At 36.8% G+C, this 26715-nt stretch overlaps 1 protein-coding gene across 2 annotated transcripts in view; it reads left to right on the forward strand.

Annotated features, from left to right (window-relative positions):
• Window positions 1-26715, forward strand: part of LOC150091138 (choline-phosphate cytidylyltransferase A-like) — a 260273-nt gene that overhangs the window by 194309 nt on the left and 39249 nt on the right. For both annotated transcript variants that reach the window (XM_090382185.1, XM_090382186.1), the window contains one exon: window positions 4010-4231. In XM_090382185.1, coding sequence (XP_090238311.1) covers window positions 4010-4231 — 222 coding nt within the window. The remainder of the gene's footprint in view (window positions 1-4009; window positions 4232-26715) is intronic.

The following is a 26715-nucleotide window of genomic DNA, read 5'->3' on the forward strand; positions in this document are numbered from 1 at the left end:
TTTTTTCTTCTTTGGATTTCTTTTTCCCAATAGGTTTCTTGCGCTTTATCACTTTCAGAAAGTTGTAATATTCCTCCTCAGTATCTTGGTCCTGAGAATTCTGCAGAAGCTCAAACTTGTTCTTAAGTTCCAGTACATACTGTTTTTTCTCCTCTTCTGTTATCTCAAAGACCTTCATATTATTTACTCGAGTCAGTTTTTTCCTTTCCTTTCATACATCTATATCAAGTGTGCATCTTACTATTCTGTGATCATTTCCAACATTTACCTTATTCAGGACAGTAACATCATTCACGATATATCTTCTGTTAGTGAGGATGAAGTCTATTTCATTAGTTGTTAATCCATTTGGACTCTTCCATGTCCACTTTCTGTTCACCCTTTTTTTTTTGAAAAAAGTGTTCATTACTGTCAATCCTTGAGATTCTGAAAATTCGACAAGTCTTTCACCTCTTTCATTTCTTTCACCAATTTCAAAATTTTTCTATAGTTCTCCTTTCTGTGCTTTTTTGTCTTTTTCCAACCTTAGCATTTAAGTCCCCCATAATAATGATAAGCATAAAACAGTACATTTTTATTATAATTAAAAAGTTTTCGAAAATGTCCACTGGCCACCCATGTCAGCTGAGTGCAGTACTTTAAATTCTGTGTGCTTCTTAACCAGGAACAACTCCTTCCCCATTTTCCTGGCTGTCTGTTCTTTCTGTACAAAATGTACTTGCCATATCCAAATTCTTCATCCCTTATTTCTGAGTGTCACCATGTTTCCAATATCCCTACAATGTCTGCATTTGACAACTTAACCAATACTTCAAATTCATCAAATTTGTTTACTCTACTTCTAACATTAGTATATAAACATGTATATGTGTGTGTGCCTCTTTTTTCTCTTAGTAACCCTAATTTTGGGGATTACAGCAACCCCTGTAATCCCCAAATCTTTTTTTTACTGGAATCCTCCCACATCATACTCTCTTCCTGCCCAGTAGGTGAAACTCCTGATCAATCTTCAACCTGTTATTTGTCACTATGTAAATAATACTCCTTGGCTCACTATCTCCCACCAGCCCTCATAAAGACCTATGCATTATGTGTTATTCCCCAGGCTACTGCATGTCCCAGTAGAAGTAGAACAAGAATCAGCTTCTCCTCTACTTACAGCTTCTGTTAAACTTAAGTCGTGTATATCCTAACCCACCTAATGTTGCCTCAATAGCACAGCAGATGTTATTATTGCACCTTTCTGTTTAAGTGTATCCCATCCCTGTGAAAAACACTCTCTTCTATACAGGCAGAGACCACGTTGAAAAAAATTCTACCCTTTTCGCTTTGCTCAATCTCTTCAGGGTCAAACTGATCATGTACTCCCTGATAAAGTGGACATATTTAAATCACAAATAAGGTCAATAGAAAAGAAATATTTTCCATTATAACTGTTAAATGGGAGCATTATAGCATATATATGAGAGAGCAATGTAATAGCATTAATTGTATGATACGAGGAAACCCATGGCTTTTGCTGCAACAACCAAAAAAAAAATAATAATAATAAAATAAACAAACCACCTATTTCACTCCCTTGCATGAGTACCTATCCTAATTCACCTTTGAATCTCTCCAAGCTATCAACCTGAACCACCCATGGAGGAAACTTATTCCAGTAATCAGCAACTCACTGGCTAAAAGAAAACTTCCTGCAATCCAGTCTAAACCTCTTCCCTTGTAATTGAATTTACATAATAAATTTAACTGTCATGGACAATGAGCAAAGGGAACAGGAGGAGGTTGACTGGTGCAGAAATGCATTTCATGCGCAGAACCACAGGCTATACCAGACTTGACAGGAAGAGAAATCAAGACATCCTGTTAGAATTGCAGATAACCTCAGTACTGAATTGTATTGACTCATACAGAAACGGATGGATATGGCATGTAGAAAGAATGGGTGTTATCCGAAAGAGATACTAAGCTAAAGTCCTCAGGGAAGGAGAGACAGAGGCAGACCCCTGAAAAGATGCAGTGAAACAGGCCACTAGGCCTAATACTGGACAGGAAGAAGAAGAATATACCGTCAAAAATATGACTTGTGAATGTGATACCATTTGTGAAAGTGCTTCAGCAATTACGATATGATGTCTCTGTTGTCACAATTAAAAGGAAGAAATTGTTTGTCAGGATTATCCATGGTGGGATGCAGAACTGACTCAAACCAGGAAGGTGTCAAGACATTAAAAAATATGAGAGGAGTAGTGGCACTGGTATTCTGGCATTCATTAAGATAATAAAACAGATACAAGAACATTAAAGTTCCTGTATCTGTCTCCCACTCCCTTCAGAGGAAGGCATTTTTAGGGACCGGAATGTTTTAATGAAGTTACAATTCCCAAGTTGAAGCCTGATCAGGAGTTTTGATCCATTGGGCAGGATGAAACTGAGCTTATGATATGGAAGGACTCTAATAAGAAAATACTGGGAGTTTACAGGGCCTGCTGTAATCTAACTACTTAGTGGGAGGACACTAAGAAAACAACTTGGAAGTGACTATGACATGAAAGTAGACTTAAGAAAATATTGGATGACTTCATAGTTAAAGATTAGTTAAATTTAGTGTCCTGAGAATTTAGAGAGCCCTCCCAAGAAGATAAAGTTAATTCTGCCTATACAAACACCAAGTATTTAAACTTTGTCACATAGAGTACAGTACAACTTTTTCTTCTAACTGTGGGATGCTGGCTCCCACTGAGCTTTCCTTTTACTAACGTCAATCTTGGTTGATACAGTCAAATTATTCACATTATTCCATAGATTGATCTGAGTCATAAATGTCTCTGTCCTTCCTAGTATCTCAAAGAGATCCTACTAGCACAAAGAGATCATTGGCATATGCATACTGATCAATGTTAGGAAGTCCTTATCCAATAACTAGTCAAAAACACAGTTCCACAAAATAAGGCTCAGTACAACTCCTCTCACGTGTTTTCTCTACTGTTATTTTTCTCATACTTAAATAGTTGCTAAGAATCTGATACCAGCGATTAGAACAAACAGCCATTCTTATCCTTCTCATCATGAATGGCAACCAAGGGAATCAAAGGCACTGGAGAGGTCAATAAACAAAGCCAAGACATTTTTCTTCAACCACATTTATTCTATTCAGAACAGAAACAGTGGTGAAATACACTATTGTATTTCAATGGCTGCCCCAGCAGTTGGAAAGAAGGCATTTCAGAATCATATTCAAAGGAACGTTTTTCCTATTATTGATACCTAATGCCTTACTTAAGTTTGTCAGGAGAGTTGTGAACCATTTTGTGCTTATACTTTTGACTAATTGTTTATTAAGTTTTTTCCCAATGTTTTAATGGTTAACCTTAAGTTTGTACTTTAAATGTGAAAACTACTAATTATTATAAAATTACTTTACAATAAATTACTAAATACAAAAATTACAAAATTACTAATTTGGAATTGCAAAAAGAATTTCATTTTGAAAAGCCACTTTCTCATATATATGTCTCATATTATTTTTCTTATTCGAGAGATGGCTTTTCAGTATCCCATCTCATGTATTGCCATTAGTCTGGCTGGTCATTAACTATTGCACACAACTGTTTGTGTCTAATGCATTCTGAGGAAGATGAAGGTTTGTAGTGGTTCTACCTTGCTTTCCACATCTGTATAAATAACTTTGTTAACTAACTTGTAAAAAATACCAGAAAAAAGTCTATGTGGCTTACTAGCTGATTCTTTCTCAACGCTGATTTTTTCCAAACTTGTGGTATGTGAACAAACTCAGCCATGGAAGAAACCTCGTGGTGAATAGTAATCATTATAATTTAAAGTATATTCATTATTTTAATCTTTAATATCTTCAGAAGTGAAAGCATAACCTCACTTCTATTTCCCTACATTTTAATAAAACTGTCCTTAAATATGATTTGAAGTATCTTTTACTTAATGTTATAAAATGTTTTAAATAAGATGTTTTTCTTTCCTTCTTTCTGCATAGATTGATTTTGTGGCTCATGATGATCTTCCTTATACAATGGGAGATGAAGATGATGTTTATAAGGATATAAAAGCTAAAGGAATGTTTATAGCAACAGAACGTACAGAGGGAATATCTACTTCTGACTTAGTAGCTCGAATTGTTAGAGATTATGACATGTATGTACGGCGGAACTTAGCAAGAGGGTATAGTGCAAAGGAGATGAATGTTTCTTTTTTAAATGTAAGTGTTTAAGTCAGTATTTGTAAAATTTGTGTGGAGAGTAAGCTTCCAACACAGTTTTCAGGAATCTTAGGAATAGTTTGTTGCTAATGAAAATGGAAAGCAACAAAAATATTTCACAATTATAATAATGGTCCATCCTTGAAAAATTTATTGTAAACAAAAATGAAAAATGATTATTTCTATAGGAGAATATTAATAAAATTGCTGCAAACACTACAAAAATTTATTTAAATAGCAAATGTTAAATGAAATACTCTGCCTGGCAATTTTATTAGGTCCATTAGCATATTAGACTGTTGTTGACCTGAATTACTGATCTAGCACAAAATGGCATGATGTTGAAATATTAGGAGTACTGAACCATCCATATAAAATAATTCCCCTGAATTCCCCACATGACTTGCGCAAAAAATGCTGATAAATATTGCTTTTACAGTTTGTCCCACAGATACTCAGTGAGATTGAGATTCATGGGGTTGGCTGGCTAGGGCAGGTGTCTTCCTCAAATTAATCTGTCACACACTGCCACATTGGATAGTTGTATTATCATCTTAGGAGTAAACATGCAGTATTGCCAAGTGTACCTGATATTCAGCATTGTTTAGATATGCTTTGGCATTCTTAGTGCCCTCCAGTGGGATCAGGGCATCGAGGGTTTAGCACAGAGGTGTCATATTCCATTATACATCTTGCAGCAACCAGTACTCAGTACACAAAAGAATGGTTTCAACACCTCATGTAGTTTCTTAAATTTGTACACCCTTCTGTGCTGACAAGCATAAATCGAGACTAAACAGGATGATTTGACTCCATCCTGTGTCTGCCCTATTGAATCAGAGTAACCTTTGAATGCTTAACAAGTTCAGATACCCTGTACTATAACATCTGCTGAACTCACTCCAGCTGTTGTCTCTTTGGAGATCCATGATATGCCTGTTTCCCATTGCCAGTGAATTGGGTCACACTGCTTTATAGCATTATCCTACACACACATCATACACAAGTGGATCAGAAAACTGCTATCTTGGATGGGGAATGAGGGATACATAGATTAATAGTTGTATTGTAAATTTATTCTTCTTCTGCTTCTTCTGGGACATGAAGCAACCTAGAAAACAAGATTTGAGAAATTATAAGGCCTGCTGAGGATCCTCATGGGGAAAACAAATATATGGGCTTTGTTAGGGTTACCAAGAGCAAAACAAAGTGCACAAATGCTAGGAGTATAGTAAATAAATTTGATTGATTTGAAGTATTGGTTAAATCAAATGTAGACATAAAGATATCAGAAATATGATGCCACCCAGACATAGGTGATGCAGAATTTGAATAGGGTGAATCTCTTATACACACGAGCAGTGTGTATCAGAGATTATAACCGTTAGAGATTATTATATCGTTATAACCAAGTTCAACTTGGTTATAACGATAATAAACTTGATAAAAAGATAGATTCAAAAAACAAAAGAAATATTAGAGAGAAAAAAATAATATAAGTATATACTAACATTATTTTTATTAATATGCTTGTATAAACTACAACACACTTAATACTGTATTAAACACAATTTATTTGTCTGTAATTTTAAAACCATACACTTAATACTAAACACAATTTATTTCTCCATAATTAAAAACAATACTATTTAATAATAAACACGATTTAAATTAGTCTTTACTTATGAATCTTAAAAATTTATGTTTGTTTTAAAGATTTCATTTTGATATTTCTTAAGTTTCCCCTTAAAACACTCAACACATTAAGTCTCATTACTTGCCTCAGTTCCTTCAAAATAATTCACTAATGTGTCCATTGCACCTTGAGCTTGTGAGATTGTCGGCACTGATTTTGATTAATTTGTCATCATATCATCATCACAATCATTGTCTTTATCATCATTGTTGAGCACAGCATCTACAATGTCACTCTCTGTAGGAAGACTACTAGTTAACAGGTTGTCATCAACTCATACAAATTCATTGATGTTATCTGTATTAAAACCTACACCGTTGTTAAGTAGCAACCATTTGGATAATGGTAAGTTATTTTCTTCGTTTCCATCATCTTCATTTACAATTGAAATTTCATTTGGATTTATAATTTCGATTTCTTGAAGCAATTTGATATGATTGTTAAATTAGCGTTGTTCCCCGCATCATTCAATAAATTTATAGCATCCAATATCGATATAGACTTGATAATTTTTTAGTGTTTCTCACCAACCATTGAAGTAAAAACGAAAACCAAAATCTTAAAAAGTTTATGTTTAAGTTTACAATAAATTTTACAGTAGATCAAACAAAATACGATTATACAAAATGTTACTGATAATAAAATACTGAATTAGGATAAAATAAAACAAATGTAATTTACAGTGAATATACAAATAAAATGATAATAAAATACTGAATTAAAATGCAATAAAATATACTAGATTAAAAGCGCTAAAATAACTGAAGCTTTCAAAGGCTTCTGCCTTCTTCCTCAACAGTGTACTTCTATACAGCAGGCCCCCGTTATAACGCGGTTCGCTTTACGCTGATTCGCTATAATGCTGTTCTTACGTTATAACCCATATCTGACTATAACGCTGTCAAAACTCACTGTAACGCTATTTTACTAGCATACAGATTGAATTTTTGGCAAATCCGTCTTCAGTCCAGTCTGTTTTGAGCCTTTTTTTTTTTTTTTTTTTTTTTTTTTTTGGCAAAAGGAGAAAATAGTTACCATGAAATTAACTACAGTAATTATTTTTTATAATTTCTACTCTATGTACAAAATTGAAACTTTCAATATGCTCATATTTTCTTGGTGTGGATAGTTTCAAGGGAGAAATTCTTTTTTAGTCCTCAAGTTTAAAAAATTTACCATCCAGTGTCATATGTTGTTACGAAGTCTGCATTTTCTGTTCTGACCTGTAATAGAAAGATACTAAAAATAGATTTACTCCCTATCTCTTCTTTTGTTTTACTGTGGGAACTATAACTTGCGAAATGTTTTTCACACAATCAATCCCATGAGTGCTAAATGCGGTGCTGTTTCTTGTACAGTATTCTCTTGTCTTCTGAACTCCTCTGACCTTGTGGTTACCCGAAGTACATAAAATTTGTTTGTTTTACTGTTTTGGAAATTCCATAAACATTCTCCATGAGCCACACCATAATTGATTTACAGTACTTTTCCTGCAATAAACAACCATTTGATTTTACTGCACGGTAAAATCGAACTTTTCAGATAAATAAAACATTTGTCACCGTCTTCAGCTCACTTGCCAGAGGAATTCTAGATATCATTCAGTGCATACAGTGTTAGACATACAGACAGTTTACTGTACTCGAACATCGTATCACAATCAGTGCAACGCAGTTACATTTGCAGAGAGTTATGGCGGATAAGAATGAAAAAGCAACATTGTCTGGACACGGTGCAAAGATTGGAAAGGTAAGAAAAACATTGAGTTTGAAAATTAAATTAGACGTTTTGAAGAGAATTGATTCCGGTCAAAGACAAGTGGATGTGTGCAATAATTTAGGACTGGCAGGTTCAACTGTAAGAACAATCATAAAAAATAAAGAATCAATTTTAGCAGCTGGAAAAACAGCTGTTCCCCTGCAGGCAACTAAATTGACCAGGGCTAGGCCGGCTATTATGATTGAAATGGAGAAACTTCTACATAATTTTATTGAAAACAACATTCAACGTAGAATTCCTTTAAGTTCAATTATTATTAAAGAAAAAGCGAAGAGCCTATATGAAGATTTAAAGGAAGCTCGCCCCGAAAAAAATGTGGAACCATTTAACGCTAGTAAGGGCTGGTTTGATAGATTTAGAAAGCGCTATAACCTGCACAACGTAGCAATACAGGGAGAAGCTGCAAGTGCAGATCAACAAGGAGCCGAAACTTTCAAAAAAGAATTTGTTAAAATTATTGAAGAGGGATGTTATACTGCTCAACAAGTTTTTAACATAGATGAAACAGGTCTTTTTTGGAAACGAATGCCTAAAAGAAGTTTCATATCGAAAGAAGAAAAAAACATGCCAGGCTTCAAAGCGGCAAAGGATCGGTTAACTTTGTTGTTGGGTGGTAACGCTGCGGGGGATTTTAAATTAAAACCCCTTTTAGTTTACCATTCCGAAAATCCAAGGGCTCTTAAAGGTTTAGCTAAATCAAACCTACCTGTAATCTGGAAGGCTAATAAAAAGCTTGGGTAACCAGGCCGCTTTTCATTGATTGGTATGCTGAGTTCTTCTGTCCTGCAGTGGAAAAATATTGTGCAAAAAATAACATTGGTTATAAAGCTATTCTAATCATGGACAATGCGCCAGGACACCCAAGCAAAGAGAGCTTAGAAGACTTGAACAATCACATAAAAGTTTTTTACATGCCTCCAAATACTACGTCTCTGATCCAACCAATGGACCAAGGAGTAATTGCAACATTTAAAGCGTACTACATAAGGAACACCTTTTCCCAAGCTATTAAAGCCATCAACACTGAAAATGTACCGAGCTTAAAGGAGTTTTGGAAATCCTATAACATTAAAACCGCCATCTACAACATTTCAAGTGCCTGGGATGAAGTGACTCAGAAAACCATGAATGGAGTGTGGAGGAAAGTTTGGAAAAATTGCATAAAGCATTCCCAGGAACCTGATGATTCCGTTGAAAATGTTAAAACACAAATTGTTGAGCTCGGAAACGAAGCAGGATTACACGAAATTAACGAAGACATCGTACAAGAGATGATCGACAACGACAGGGATGGCCTCTCTAATGAAGAACTAATGGAAATTATAAAAGAACAAGAGCTTGCTATTGAGGGAGATGATGATCAAGATGCTATAGATGAAGAACCGATGAAGTCGCTGACTGCAAAAGGACTTAGTGAAGCTTTTGAACACTTCGAAAAAATGTGTGATTATTTCCGGGAGAACGACCCTGACATGGAACGAAGTGCCAAGGTAATAAGAAATTTGAAGAAAGAAATGAATCCCTACATGATGTTGTACAATGAGAGGAAGAGGGCCAAAGCACAACCCAAAATTGACACATTTTTCAGTCCAAAGATACGAAAACTCGAGAGCACAGGGCCATTGAATTAATAAATTCATGATTTTCGTTAGTTAATTACCTCCATTATGAGAACATATAAAATATTCTCATAATGGAGAATATTTTATATGTACAAAATCTTGAATATTAAATATTTTTAATCGACATTGGTGCATATTTTCACTACCATTTATTATTGATTAGAAAATATCCTATGGAATAGACCGCAACTCACAAATACATATGTTACCTTATGGGAATATGGCGCTCACTTAGCGCGGATTCACTTAGCACTCTGTTTTCCCGGAACGAACTATCAGCGTTAAGCAGGGGTCACCTGTACTTCTATACTATCACCGCAGTATACACAGGTATTTCTTTAAATTTCTGAGGAGGAAATCCTTACTGGGCTTAGTCTGGACTGCACGGCAGGTTGTTTAACTCCTGGAAACCACTTTCTCTCAGAGCAACAGTTGCTTTATAAGACTACTACTGGAGCATTATTGTGAAGAGCAGGACTCCTTATGTCCATTTCCCTTATCTCTCTTCCTTTACGGTCTTGAATTTTTGAGAACAGCAGCATAAGCATTTCCAGTGATTATTTTCTTGTGTGGCACATTGTCTCTCAAAAAAATTCTTTTCAAAAAATAGTGATGGTTGTGATCTTAACTGCATGTAACTGCAAAAACACAAGCATGAGAAGCATGCTTATGTTTTTGCAGTTACATGAGCAGGATTGAATTCTGAATTTTTTTGATGGAGTTTACATTGTATGGATTCCCATTTTGTTTCCAAATCCCAGTGATGATTCTGTTTCATCACCAGTTATAATTCTTGAAACCCTTGGTGCAATTGCATGTGTAAGTTTCCTAACAGATTTGAGGTATGCACTGTTTCTCAAGAGGGGTGAGCATCCTTGGCACCAGGTGAGAGCTGACCTTCATGGCCAAATATTCAAGGAGGATGGTCAGTACTGACCTCTTAGAAATGCTATATTCTGTGGCAGTCATAAACACTAATACATCTATCCTGCATAACTAGGTCTTCATTTTTTTTTTTTTTGGCACATTTCCCGTATTGTCAAATCAGTTGGTCATCCCAAGCAGGGCTCATCTTGTATTCTCAGCCACATTTAAACTGCATAAACCAAAATTTTATCTGTTAATTCAGAAAGGGCAGCATCACCATTTAAGCTTTCATGCATCCATGAATAATTTTTGGTCATTTCCCTTCTTCAAAAATCTCATGATGGTCCAGTGCTCCAATTTCATGATATCCATGTTTTCCTCTGGGTTGGCTTCTTTACCTTCTGTTCTTCTGCATTTTTCTGTATTAAGCTAAATCTCCACATTTGTGAGCGTATGATAAAACTATAATTTTTTATACATCAATTACATTCAATAGCCTCATAAAGACATGCAGCTACTGTACAGTGAGCATAGGGACTGAACATTTTAGTTTGACTGGAAAACGTCTGATGAATCTTAGTTCCAGTTGCTGTGTCCTGATTTCAAGGTTGTGGAATGAACGATTGCAGACTGGTGGTGGTGGTTGAAGTGTGATGGTATGGAGAGTGATTTTGTGGCACACATTAGGACCCCTGATACTAATGGGTCAGTGTCTGAGTGCCACAACCTACTTGAACATTGACCGAGTGCAAAGCATGGGCCATTTGAGAATAATTCCAGTAAATTTACCATATTTCATTAGCCTGCTCACTCACCAGATTTCAACCTGACTGACTATAAGCATTGCCATATCCTAGTTTTGGTGTGGGATGAGGTGGAATGAACTATTATTAGCAAAAATCTGCTGCTATCCAATTAGAGACAAGTGTGATATATTATTGAGTCTTCAAGGACCAATATTCCTGTGGAAAGCTTTTGACACATTTTGTTACTTTCAAGACCTTGTTGTTCTGTCTGTTTTTTTTTTTTTTTTTTTTTATGAAAACCCCAAACACGAAAGGTATCAAAACCTATAGTACTCAGCACCGTGCATGGGTTGAAGGAGAAGTATGGCTGAAGGGGAATGCCGGAAACTTTGCTCTAGAGACTAAACATGGGTTTCACCACTTCAAGCCTCCAATAAGCAAAGTGGTGGTATTTCACCGGTTGATGAAAGTCATCTACCACCTAAATTTTTACTTAATTACTCAGTGTATCTTTCAGTATGTGCATCACATGTGCCTTCAGGTTTTTGTAATTGGGTTGCCGTCCCCCCACACTCTGTTCACTTCATGTAGTGGTAGATATTTTTACCTTTTGGTTTCTTGACAGAAATGCTGAAATCCCACAAGGTTTGTTGTTTTGTGCTCTTTTCTCTCTCCTGTATAGTAGTGATCTTTTCCTGGTAATAAGATTGCTACATTTTGCCTTCTAGTTTGATAAATACTGCTCTCACCTTTTCAAATATCTGCCACCACCTTCAGTGCTGATCTACAGTGGCAAAAAGAAAATTTACGACACTGTTTCATAAAGACTGAAGTTGACTGTCTCTTTTCTCACCCAAAAGGAGTCTTCTGCTCTCTCGCATTTATTTTCAGCAACACTTAAATTTCAAGAGATCACATATCTTTACTCGGGATAGCTCTGACTTCTTACCTCTCCTGTTGTAAGCTTATCACAAATATTGTGCATATTGAAAAAACTGTAGTACATTGCAGATTAAGTTGAGACTGACATATTGCATATTTAGATTGTATTCAGCAGGGAAAAAAGTATTTAGTGTATTAATTTCCTCCTTAAAGCCTTTGTCTTTCCTAAAGTGTGGATCGTTTTGTTTAAGGGAAAAAATCTAATGCCTTAACCAAGAAAAAAAACTATTGCTTTTTTTTATTTTTTTTATTTTTATTTTTAGTTCAGAAGAGAAGTAATGACATTCTGTTCTGCTTGGGGAAGCAGCTCTGCTGTCATTCGATGACAATTGTAATCAATGCTTATGACATTAATAGAACGATTCTGAGAGGCAAGTTCATGAAATTGTTGAATTTTATTACCAAATTTACTGTTGTCTGAAGAGCATCATGGGTAAAATGAGGAGAGAGGTATAAAGCAAAGGCAGATTGTTAACACCACTGAGGAAGTGGCCAGAATGAATTGGCATTACAAATCGGGTAACAGCGTATGACGATTTCAAAAATCTGCAATATGTAGAAAAATGCATGCCTACTTTTTTCATAATGAATGTCTTACTATAAATCACTTGCTGATAAATGATGTGACAATGAGTTACTTTGTTATTGCAAGCAACAGTGTATTGTTTGCTACATCATCTTGGCTTTTCATGTGTAAAAAAAAAGAAGATAATTATAGTTCTGTATTAATTGAATGAGATGATATGGTTGCATGCAGCACAAATACCGTTGATTAATTAAGAAATTTTCATAGGAAAACCGAACATGCTATTATTTAGATGAGATGGTGTAATTGTGGCATTGTTTGAACAGAGTTTCTCAAGATAGCACTGATTTCAACACAAGATGCATTTCTTAAAGTAATTTCAAGGGGAATGAAGGGGCCAAGCAGGTGTGGGCCTGGTGAGTGACAATGTTTTACATGCAGGAAATGAAAGCAGTTTTGTAACAGGTGCCCTGCATGTTTTTAAATCAAGAAAGATCATGGATTAACATAAACAAAAAAAAAAAAAAAGAGAGAATTTTGATTTGGGGGTTTGTGATTTTCTACCTAAGCTGAATCCCAGAAACATTATTGTATTAGACAGTGCACTATATCATTCAGTTAAAAAGCAGAAAGCACCTGCAACCTCTTAGACTAAGCTAAGTATGTTAGTTTGTTTAAATAGCAAAACTATTGATTAGCAACTGGAAGTAATCAGAGCAGAATTGCTAGAAACTATTCATGCCCATTACCATGAATTTGAAGTTTATGGATAAACTCGCAAACAGTTCAGTTCTTGTACTCTGCCCCCCCCCCCCTCCACTGGAGCTTATTTGGAGCCACGTTGAGGGATATGTTGCTAGTTGAAATACCACTTTTGAGAATTTCTGGTGTTAAAATACTTGGGTGAAGCAATAAGTGCTGTTATGCCTCAAGCATGGAGTGACTGCATCAATCATGTAAAAAAAGATTGAGAGAAATTCCAAATTTGAAATTTGGATGCTTGATTGACTACCATATGAAGACATTGCCTCCTTTAGTTATTAGCATTAGTAGAGGCATTTGATGCAAGAAAGCAAGCTTATCCAGCATCAGCCAAAAAAAAAAAAAAAAAAAAAACCACTTCCACTTCACCCCTCTGTTCGTTCGAAATACCTGTACAGCTGAGCCTTAAACTTATTTAGACTATCAACTTCCATGACAAGAGATGGAAGTCTGTTCCACCAACCAACCAACCAACCACCCGCTGGCTAAAGGCAAATTTCCGCACATCTCTCCTACATCTGTCTTTCCTCAATTTGAATTTATGCCCTCTCAGGTGATTCAAATACGGAGGATGCGGAAAGGTAAGGGAATGACCACCGCATATCCCGGAGCAATATGGCCTTAGTTGCTAATGCTCCTAAAAACCAAACAACAACAACTCGTGATTATTCTGAGCAAGAGGAAGAATCCCATCAGCATTAAGCATGCTCAAACCATTCAAGGCTTTATACACCCCTATCAGATCACCTCGCTGGTGCCTAGTCTCAAGACACTGTAATTTGCAAAACTTAAGCCTTTCTTTGTAAGAGCACCCCTTTGTTCCATTTACTAATCTTGTTGCCCTTCTCTGTACTCGTTCCAGCAGCTCTACATCCTTCTTGAAATGAGGCCTCCAGACCTGTATACAGTACTCTAGGTTTGGCCTGACCATTGCCTTATACAAGGGAATAATCACCTCCTTATCCCTAGAAAAATTCCTATATATCATTGACAATACACCATGAGCTACTCTTGCAGCCCATCTGCACTGCTCAGAGAACTTCATATCTGCCTGCAAGACCACTCCCAGGTCCCTTTCATTCTCTACCTGTGTCCGTGTAGTACCAGTACCACAGAGTTGATACGTTGCTCTGGGGTTGCTGTTTCCCATATGTAGTACTTTACATTTGTCAATGTTAAACTTCATTTGCCATCTCTCAGCCCATCTGCTCAACCTTTCCAGATCCTGTTGCAGCAGCATAGTGTCAGAATTGTCCTTGACAACCCTGCCAACCTTCGTATCGTCTGCAAACTTGGACATTAAGCTTGCTATACCATCATCAATATCATTTATAAATACAGAAAACAATAATGGACCCAACACTGAACCCTGAGGGACTCCACTAATAACATTTAGTTCACGATGAGCAGTGTCCATTGATTACCACTCTCTGTCTTCTCCCCCTCAACCACCCCTTTATCCATAGCAGCAATTTGACTCCAATGCCACACTGCTTCAATTTGTGCAGCAGTCTTCCATGTGCAGCAGTATCAAAAGCCTTTCTAAGATCCAAGTATATAATATCAAAGTTATTCCCTGCATCCAGTTCTTTTGTGACTGCATCATAGTATCCAATAAAATTGGTCAGGTAAGACTTCCCCTTAACAAAACCATGCTGTGGCCGAGGTATAACTGAAGTCTTGTTTAGATGATCCTACAGTGCTTCTTTAACCAGTGCCTCCATTAATTTTCCTGGAACAGAAGTTAAACTCACAGGTCTATAATTACTTGTGTCAGCCTTTGATCCTCCTTTGTGAATTGGGGTCACATTTGCACATCTCCAGTCTGTGGGTATCTCCCCTGAGTCCAAGGAAGCTCTCATAATTATGGCTAAGGGTTTGCTTAATTCCTTTGCTGCCTCCTTTAATATAACTGGATAGATCCCATCCACCCCAGGTGCCTTTCTTGTGTTTATCTTCAACAATTTCTCCTCCACTTTACTCTCAGTTATTACAAGATTCTCCAACTTACTGCCAGAGTTGAATACTCCTCTGGCATTCCCCTCGCTGAATAACTCCTCATGTGTGAATGTCGATGCAAAATATTCATTTAGTCTGTTAGCTACCTAAGCAGGATCATCAACAGTTGACCCATCGATATCAAGTGGGCCAATCTGATTCATCCCCTTCCTTCTAGAGTTTACATAAGTGAAGAACTCTTTGCTGTTTTTCTTTGCATCCCTTGCCAAAAATTTCTCATAATCTGCCTTCGCCTGCCTAACATCCTTTGTAACTTGGTTACAGATCAACTTGTATCTATCATAGGCTTCCGTGTCACGTGTTAATTTGTATGTATCCCATGCATTTTTCTTCTCTGCCATATGTCTCATTAGTTCATCTGACATCCATTTAGGCCTGAACCTTGACAATATTTCTTAGTTGGTATATAAAGCCTAGTAGCTTCCAAGATAAGTTCTTTGAATGCTTCTCATTTTGAATTTGCTGTTGGTAACATCATCAGTTGGTCCCACTGTATAGAATTTAAATACTGTCACAGTCCATCATAGTCGCCTTTACGAAAGCAATAATCCTTCCCTTTACCCTTAATGGTAGTTACCTCTTCAGCACAGTGCGATCACTGCCACCTAGTGGTTCCTTTAACTGCAGATTCTTAATGCATGAAGAATCACTACATATAATCAAATCAAGAGTATTACTCCCTCTAGTTGCCTCCAGAACATGCTGGTGTAGAAAACAATCATCCAATAAATCCACAAAAGCCTTGCTAGTGTGTGAGTGACCAGCCCCCAAATTCCAGTCAATATCTGGGAAATTAAAATCCCCCATTATAAGATTCTCTGATTTACTGGCCCACTCTATTTCCCTGTACAGTTTCTTATTATACTCATCAGAGTCATTAGGCCTATAGCACACTCCTGCTCTCAATTTTGATCTCCCAATGCTTATGTCACACCAAACTGACTCGACACTGCACTGTCCAGCAATGTCGACTGGCTTCACTTCCTTGTATTTTATATATTTCTTAACTAATAGCATAATCCCTACTCCCTTCCTATCCTGTCTATCCTTTCTGTAGACATTGTACTTCCCAAATTCCAGTTCTGCATTACTTATATCTGTGTGACACCACGTCTCTGATATCCCAACAATATCCACCTTTGATGCTTTGAGCAATACCTCAAATTCATCAAATTTATTTACTAAACTCCTAGCATTGGTGTACACACAAATATACATGCACCTGTTTCTTTTCTTAGCTACCCTAACAGAACCCATGTGTTTACTTGTACCGCAATGACTCCCAGCAGTCTCTGAAATATCCTGCAACTTGTTTTTCAGGCTTCTGCTCATTCCAAAGAAGCAGTGCAAGAATCGCTTTCACCTCTGCCAGTGGCTACTGTTAATCTATTAGTCTTTGTCTCCCCCCTCCAAGCTAGCAGTTTTCCCACCCACCTAACACTGCCTCGATAGCATTAGCAAATATTCTTGCACCCTTTCTATTTAAGTTTATCCCATCCCTGTAGAAGCAGTCACTCCTGTTAACAAGTACAGTCTAGGCTGAAAAAAATTCTACCCCTTGAGCTTTGCACAATCTTTCTAGGGCCGAATTGATCGACAACTATACAATTAGTTCAATAGAAGACTACAGAAAAGGATACAGAGCTGTCCGGAATCAAAAATAGGATAACAATTTATAGACTAAACGCTCTTTTCAGATCCATACATTTTGAACCAAATAATTTATTAAATTACAGTAGGCCGGACAGCTTATTAAATTATTCTGGAAATATTTCTTTCTTTAAAATATAAAAAAAAACGCTAACATTTACATTGTAGTAGGGTGTTTAAAAGCTATTAGAAGGTGAAATGCACAAGGCATAAAATCTTATGGGTTTAGGTAATTAACTATATAATATTGGTGTAGATACACCCCATAAATTTGATCTATGTATGTATTGTAAAGGCATTGTTTTAATTGTATCTCATAATGTGGGTGCCTTCACAACGAGATAGCTGGGATTGAATTACTTCAAATAAATAATGCCTCTCTAGTAGAGAAGACTACCGTTATTTATTTTCAGTGGATTCTACCACCCAGACAATCGTTTCGAAGCTAGTGGGCTTCATCATCAGTGGGTGGGCAGGAACCCTGGTAATGCAACTTGCCGGCTATCTTGTGAAGGCATCCACATTATGAGATACAATTAAAACAATGCCTTTACACTACATACGTAGTTCAAATTTATGGGTAAACTATTGTGTATCTATACCAGTATTATCTGGTTAATTATCTAAACCCATAAGAAATTATGCATTGTGCATTTCGCCTTCTAATACATTATTATTACCTACACCATTTGGCATGTTGCATTACCATGGTACATGTCCACCCACTGATGATGAAGCCCACTAGTTTCAAAACAATTGTCTGGGTGGTGGTATCCACTGAAAATAAATAACAGTAGTCTTCTCTGCTAGAGAAGCGTTATTTATTTGAAGTAGTGCAATTCCAGCTATCTCATTGTGAAGGTACTCACATGATGAGATACAATTAAAACGATGCCTTTACACTACATACATAGTTCAAATTTCGGGTAAACTATGGTGTATCTACTCCAATATTGTATAGTAAAAGTTATGGTACAGTTTGTAGGCATTATATATAGCTTTTATCATAAATTAAACATAAATATAAACTATGTAAACCGCTCTTTACTCAATAACATACCATGACATTGTAAAAGCTATATCTAATACTTACAAACTGTACAATAACTTTTACAATATCACTTTATAATTGTATTCTTAACTACATTACCATTGGATATAATGTCAACTGATTCTTTTCCCCTTTGTTTCATTTACTACTATTTCCACAGTGCATTAGCATTAGTAGAGGCATATGATGCAAGAAGGCAAGCTTATGCAGCATCAACCAAAAAAAAAGAAAGAAAAAAAAAAAAACCGCTCCCATTCATTCCAAATACCTGTCCAGCTCAGCCTTAAATTTATTTAGGCTGTCAACTTCCGCAACAAAGGATGGAAGTCTGTTCCACCAACCAACTACCCGCTGGCTAAAGTGAAATTTCCACACATCTATCCTACATCTGTCTTTCCTCAATTTGAATTTATGCCCTCTCAGGTGATTATTCTGAGCAAGAGGAAGAATCCCATCAGCATTGAGCATGCTCAAATCATTCAAGGCTTTATACACCTCAGTTAGATCACCCTGCAGGTGCCTAGTCTCCAGACACTGTAATTTGCAAAACTTAAGCCTTTCTTCGTAAGAGCAACCCTTTGTTCCATTCACTGATCTTGTTGCCCTTCTCTGTACTCGTTCCAACAGCTCTACATCCTTCATAAAATGAGGCCTCCAGACCTGTATACAGTACTCAACGTGTGGCCTGACCACTGCCTAATACAAGGGGATAATCACCTCCTTATCCCTGCTAGAAAAATTCCAGTATATCATTGACAAGACACCATGAGCTACTCTTGCAGACCGTCTGCACTGCTCAAAAAGCTTCATATCTGCCTGCAAAATTACCCCCGGGTCCTTTTCATTCTCTACCACTGTCAGTGTAGTACCACAGAGTTGATACATCACTCTGGGGTTACTGTTTCCCATATATAGTACTTTACATTTGTCAATGTTAAACTTCATTTGCCACCTCTCAGCCCATCTGCTCAACTTTTCTAGATCCTGTTGCAGCAGCGTACTGTCATTAGTGTCCTTAACAACCCTGCCAACCTACGTATCATCTGCAATCTTGGACATTAAACTTGATATACCATCATCAATATCATTTATAAATACAGAAAACAACAATGGACCCAACACTGAACCCTGAGGGACTCCATGATGAGCAGTGTCCATTGATTACCACTCTGTCTTCTCCCACTCAACCATTCCTTTATCCATAGCAGCAATTTGCCTCCAATGCCACACTGCTGCAATTTGTGCAGCAGTCTTCCATGTGCAACAGTATCAAAAGCCTACCTAAAATCCAAATATATGATAACAAAATTATTCTTTGCATCAGGTTGCTTTGTGACTACATCATAGTATCCAATCAAATTGGTCAGACATGACTTCACCTTAACAAGCCCATGGTGTGTCCGAGCTGTAACTGAAGTCTTGTCTAGATGATCCTGCGATGCTTCTTTAGCCAGTGCCTCCATTAATTTCCCTGGAACAGAAGTTAAACTTACAAGTCTGCAATTACGTGTGTCTCCCCTTCATTCTCCTTTGTGGATTGGGGTCACATTTACACATCTCCAGTCCATGGGTACCTCCCCTGAGTCCAAGGAAGCTCTCATAATTATGGCTAAGGGTTTGCTTACTTCCTTTGCTGCCTCCTTTAATATAACTGGATAGATTCCATCCACCCCAGGTGCCTTTCTTATGTTTATCTTCAACAATTTCTCTTCCACTTTATTCTCAGTTAGTACAAGATTATTTAGCTTACTGCCAGAGTTTAATACACCTCTGGCATTCCCCTCCCTGAATAACTCCTCATGGGTGAATGTAGATGCAAAATATTCATTTAGTTTGTTAGCTACCTGAGCAGGATCATCAGTAGTTGAACCATTGATATCAAGTGGACCAATCTGATTCATCCCCTTCCTTCTAGAGTTTACATAAGTAAAGAACTCTTTGCTGTTTTTATTTGCATCCTTTGCCAAAGATTTCTTGTAATCTGCCTTGCCTGCCTAATCTCCACTGTGATTTGGTTACAGACCGGTTTATATCTATCATAGGCTTCTGTGTCACCTGTTAATTTATATGTATCCCATGCATTTTTTTTTTTTTTTCTCCGTAAAATGTCTATTTAGGCCTAAATCTTGAACAGTATTTCTTAGTTGGTATGAAAAGCCTAGTAGCTTGCAAGATTAATTCTTTGAATGCTCCTCATTTTAGATTTACTCTTGGTAACATCATCAGTTGGTCCTACCGTATAGAATTTAAATACTGTCTCTGACCACCATAGTCACCTTTACAAAAGCAAAAACCCCTTTATCCCTGATGGTAGTTACCTCTTTGAGTAAATCCCACTTCAGCACTCTGTGATTACTGCCACCTAGTGGTTCGTTTATCTGCAAATTCTTAATGTATGAAGAATCCCTACTGATAATCAGATCAAGAGTATTACTCCCTCTAGTTACCTCCTGAACATGCTGCTGTAGAAAACATAATTTATTCCATTGTAAATTTATTCCATTCCTTTCAGTTTATTCCATTGTAAATTTATTCTATTCCTTTCAATTTATTCCATTGTAAATTTATTCCATTCCTTTCAATTTATTCCATTGTAAATTTATTCCATTCCTTTCAATTTATTCCATTGTAGTTACACTTGACAGGTCAGCATCCCTACCCAATACACTGATCATATACATTTGTCTATGTATCAAATATATATATATATATATATATACATATATATATATATATATATATACATATATATATATATATATATATACATATATATACACTCTGCTGCACTTTATTAGGTACATCCCTGCTGTGCACACAAATGGTTTGTCTCACAACGTTGAAAGTCACATGATCACGGTTGTTGATATAAATGCAGCAGAACAACCTTTCTAGTATCAGTTAAGTGTACAAACCATAGCAAAAATGGAGAAAAGTGTGATCTAATGGACTTCAAACGTGGCATGGTAGTAGGTGCAAGATGTGCTGGACAAAGCATCTCTGAAAGGGCAGTACTCCTGAACTTTTCACGCAACACAGTTTCAGGGGTGTATTGAGAATGGTGCAACGAACAGAAAATATCCTCTCAATGGCACTCCTTGTTGATGAGAGAGGTCAGAGGAGGATGGCTAGAATTATGCAAGCAAACAGAGGGACAACAATGTCACACATCACTTCACAATACAACCTTGGTGCGCAGAAAAAAATATCGCAACAGACCACTAGTCGCACTTTGTCGCGAATGGGCTACAACAGCCAACAGCCACACCGCGAACCTTTGTTATTAATGAAGAACAAGAGAGCACACACCTCCTGTGGGCACAGTAACACCAGCACTGGACTATCGAGGATTGGAAAATAGTTGCTTGATCTGACAGTTGAAGTTTCTGGTGCATTATGTTGATGGAAGGCTCAGAATTTTGTGAAAACAACATGAATCCATGGACCCGTCATGTCTGACGACTACTGTGCAAGGTGGTGGGGGCACTGTTATGGTGTGGGGAATGCTTTCTTGGCACACATTTGGTCTATTGATACCCATAGATTCACATCTGAATACCACATTGTACCTAAACATCTTTGCTGACCAAGTGCATCCGTTGATGTTGACAGTTTATGCTCAGCAACATGACAGTGGCTTTTCTTTGCTGCAGTGGCCTGTTCAGTTCCTCTGATCTCAATCCTATTGAATATCTTTGGGATGAGCTGGAAAGGGTTGTTCGATGCAGGCACCACCGTCGAATCTCAAGCAACTGCATGACACATTCATGTCTGCATGGTACTCTATTCCTGCACAACGTTTTTAGCATCTTGTTCAATCTATGACTAGACGAATTCAGAGTGTTTTGAAGGCTAAAGGAGGCTCAACATGCTATGAGGTAGGTATACCTAATAAAGTGGCAGCAGAGTGTATATATATATATATATATATATATATTTTTTTTATAAGAAAGTAATAGTTTAAAATATTAGTAATAATGGTTTATGGACCTGGGACACTGCTATATGCAGAAAGTACCCAACACCTTGCCTTTCTCTACTACAAACATATATATATATATATATATATATATATAAATTCAAATTGAGGAAAGACAGATGTAGGATAGACGTGCGGAAATTTGCCTTTAGCCAGCGGGTGGTTGGTTGGTGGAACAGACTTCCATCCCTTGTGGTGGAGGTTGATAGCCTAAATAAGTTTAAGGCTCAGCTGGACAGGTATTTTGAACGAACAGAGGGGTGAAGTGGAAGTGGGTTTTTTTTTTTTTTTTTTTGGCTGATGCTGCATAAGCTTGCTTTCTTGCATCAAATACCTCTACTAATGCTAATAAGAATTGATAAGTCTGATAGAGTTTGCACAGTTGGAAGTGAAAATTAAATATTGTAGATATGTAAAAGGAGAAAGAATGTGAATATCCTATAAGTTATAATGAATTAAGAGAATTATAGGCTGAATTCAAAGTCAGTTAGAGGTGAGGGAACTGCAAAATAAAATGATTAAACAAATAAAATAGGAGGTGGGATAGCAATCATCAGATATGTGTGGGCAAATTTAGTTTTAAGTCGAAAACATGGATGGCAAAAATCTGATGTCAGCTAAAGTAAATATAGATACATAGTTAGGTATTTCATTGTGGGACTACACCTGGCCATGTATTTGGAACTGCATTCCTGTACTTGTCCATAACAGCGGAAGAAAGGCTAAATAAAGCAAAAAGAATAAAATTATAAAATTACAAGGGATAAAGCAGCACATTCTCTTACAGTATGGACAAGGTAGTCCCAAGGCAGTGTCAGTGATATAAAAATTAAGGTAAGAATAAGGATAAAGCTAAAATAAAATATAAATAAGCATTTTCAGCGTAGGAAAAAGATTTTTGGATTTTATGTAGGTTTTAAGTAAATTTGGTGGTGGGGGGGGGAATAGGAATTTGGTGGAAATTAGATGAATTAGAATTTAGAACAAGCATATGACATAGGGCAAGGTATTAGAATGGGGAAGGGGGTAAAGGAGTAATTAAATAAAGACAAAAATAGCAATAGAACGAGGATAGTTGCAACGTTCGTATCGCCCTTGAACATTCGTAACACCTACAACCGTTCCAACTATCCTCATTTATCATTCACTTAAAACCTACATAAAATCCAGAAACCTTTTTTTCCTATTCTGAAAATGCTTATTTATATTTTATTTTAGCTTTATCCTCATTCTTACCTTAATTTTAATATCAATGACTTGGGACTACCTTGTCCATACTGTAAGAGAATGTGCTTCTTTATCCAATGTAATTTTGTAATTTTATTCTATTTGCTTTATTTAGCCTCTCTTCCACTGTTATGGACAAGTATAGAAATGCAGTTCCAGATACATAGCTAGCTATAGTCCCCTGATGAAATACCTCACAATGTATCTATATTTACTTTAGCTGACATCACATTTTTGCTATCCTTGTTTTCGACTTATAACTAAATTTGCCCACACATATCTGATAATAGCTATCCGGCCTCTTATTTTATTTGTTTAATCATTGTATTAATCATTTTACTTTGCAGTTCCCTCACCTCTAATTGGCTTTTACCTATGTACAATACTTCTTTTTTCTGCTATCCTTACCATTCTAGTACCTGGCACTTTTTTGTATTTTTCACTTCCATCTGTTCAAACTCTATCAGACATAAATTCTTGCATACATATATTTACTTTTGCATCTGTTATACATCGCTTATTTATCTCTATCCATCAACCGAAACTACATGTTTAATACAGTAAACCTCCGCTATTCGCGGTATCTGTATTCGCGGTTTCGCGTATTCGCGATCGCCGATTTAATATAAAATGAAACCTAAAAAAATGTGAATTTTAAAGTGCCGTGAATATTTTCCGCCATAAAAAAACATGGATGTGGCTAAAATTATCTTTCCCGGTCAAAACAGCACTCAGTGGGTGGGGGAAGAGGGGGACAAAATCGCGAGCGTGGACGTTTCTCGCTAATCCTTGTTCAGTATGTGTTATGTGCTTGTCATGGAAGATTTCGTCGTTTGCTTTTAATTTATATGCTTATAAATTGATGTGCTTACAAAAGTGATAAATCTACCGTTTTGCAGTGTAAAACAGACTTTTTCGAGCGTGTTAATGGAAGAAAGTGACTTTATTGTGGACAAGTTCTTTCTAACCCATGCAAAAATATGGCTACGAATAACAAGGGAAATGTGAAAAGATCAAAGAAGGTGATGACGTTAGCGAGTAAGATTGAGTTATTAGACAAAATTTCTAATGGTGAAAGTGTCTCCTCAGTGGCAAAACATTATAAAATCAATGAGTCAACGGATCAATCAAAAAATCGGAAGAAAAAATCCGCCGTAGTATCTGTGAAAACGTGCTAATTGCTTCAAAAATTTGCTCTGTAACTCGTGATGTTAAATTAGAATAAATGGAAAAAGCTTTAAATCTGTAGATAGGAGAACGAACTCCAAATAAAATTCCGTTAAGTTCACTCATCATTCGTGAAAAAGCAAAACTCCTTTATCAACACTTTAGCGAAACTGGTGATAGCACTGGCGGGATAAGTTTTTTTAGCTAGCAAAGGCGCTAGTTTGAAAGATTTGTTTGAAATTTCTAATAAATATTACATTTAATATTAAATTGTTTCTTATTTTCATTTCGATACCATATGCTTGCATTTCGCTATGTACTGTCTATGTACATAGTCATATTATGAAGGTACATATAACACATACACAGACAAAATTATAGACTAGTTTTTCTTATATATTACATTACTTTGGAACGGAACCCCTTTATTACTATGGGAGCCATAACTCAGTATTCGCGTTTTCGGTATTCGCGACATTTCTCAGGAACGTAACCCCCGCGAATAGCGGGGGTTTACTGTACTTACGAGTCTATATTACATTTAATATATATATATATATATATATATATATTTTTTTTTTTTTTTATTATTATTATTAATTAAAATTAAGATTATTATAAGATGAATAATATTTTATAATAACACATACATATTTTGGCATTATGCAGGTTCACCGGGTTGATACTGGTGAAGGTATCTTAGTAGGATGTTGAATTAACTATTAATATGAGCTTTTACACAACAAATAAAAATAAGATACTACGTCGGTCGCGTAGGATAAACTGTACCGCAGATACCACTGGGGCTCAGGGTGGTCTGATAAGTAACATTACTAGCCTTACAGCATCCAATGCTTTAGGCCCACTGGAGGACTGTTATGCCAATAATGTAGTAGCCAAGGATAGTACTGCTCATAATAATACACCAAACAATGTTGCTCACAATGGCATGCAACCAGCTAATATAACACCTATAGATAATAATAATTTCTTAAAATTCAATACCTGTAAGGACGTACGTTGTCAAACCTGCCCTTCTATGAATACTAAGCATTACTGGCTTTAGCATTACATTACAGGCTTACATAAGCATTACATTAGCTGGCTTCCGTTTTCTAGTCACACTGACCCAGCAGGTCGAGATGCTAAGGCTTTTGCAATTACTAATGACCTAGCACAATCCTAGTCATACAGCCAATACGCTTGATCTTTTTCTCACAAACAACCCTTCTAAGTACACGGTCGAAGTGAGAGGTCCTTTAGGCACTTCAGATCACAACACGGTGATTGTCTCTTCTCCAATGGAACCTTTATCTCATGGCTATTCCCAACCTCTTGTTGTTTGGCATTACAAGAATGCAAAATGGGATGACCTGCGAGACTTCTTTTCTTCTTTTCCTTGGTCGGATTACTGTTTCAGAACTTCTGATGTCAACGTTTGCTCAGATCGTGTCGTGCAGGAATGGAATCCTTTATCCCACACTCCACTTTAAAATCTCGTCCTTTATCTAAACCTTGGTTTTCCAATAAATGTGCTAAGGCTATCCAAGAGAAGTATATTGCATATCCTAATTGGCTTGTTTCTAATTCTTCAGTTTCATTTTCTGCCTATACCAAAGCTCGCAACAATTGTAAAGCAGTTATTAATCAGTCCAAACTAGAGTTTGAACAGGCTAAGAGTAGAAAACTTGCTTCTTGCCCTAATGGTAGCCGAGCATTCTGGTCTCTTGCCAAAGCTACTGGCCGCAACTTTTGCCCATCTCTGCTCCCACCTCTGTCCAAACCAGATGGTTCTGTTGTCACTTCAGCCAAGGATAAAGCTGACCTGCTAGCATCCCATTTCTCATGCATTAATGATCTTGGTAAAACACCTCCCACCATTCCCAACACGCTCCATTCAATGCTTCCTGTGGTCTTCCGTCAAAAGGATATCAGAAAGATTTTGATGAATCTTGATGCTAAGAAAGCTCCAGGTCCTGATGGTATTTCTCCACTTGTTCTCAAAACCTGTGCTCCCGAACTTACTCCTATTCTTTGCCGCCTTTTTTCGCTTTCTTATTCCAAAGGTGTTTTTCCTTCTGCTTGGAAATTTGCTCATATCCAGCCAGTTCCTAAAAAGTGTGACAAATCCCTCCCATCCAATTATCGTCCCATTGCAATTACTTCTACTCTTTCTAAAGTAATGGAGAAATCAATTAACCGCCAACTCTTAAACTACCTAGAAACTTTCCGTCTGATCAACGATCGCCAGTATGGATTCCGTCAGTGTCGATCCACTGGGGATATTCTGGCTTATGTTACCCATTTATGGACTAATTCAATGGAAAGGTTCGGTGAAACACAAGTAGTTGCTCTTGACATCTCAAAGGCTTTTGATTGTGTTTGGCATAAAAGTCTTCTAAACGAGCTTCCATTTTATGGTTTGCCAACTGTTTTTAGTAATTGGTTATC

The sequence above is a fragment of the Mastigoproctus giganteus genome, chromosome 1 (genome assembly GCF_048544385.1).
Source record: "Mastigoproctus giganteus isolate SK-2022 chromosome 1, ASM4854438v1, whole genome shotgun sequence".
Lineage (NCBI taxonomy): Eukaryota > Metazoa > Arthropoda > Arachnida > Uropygi > Thelyphonidae > Mastigoproctus > Mastigoproctus giganteus.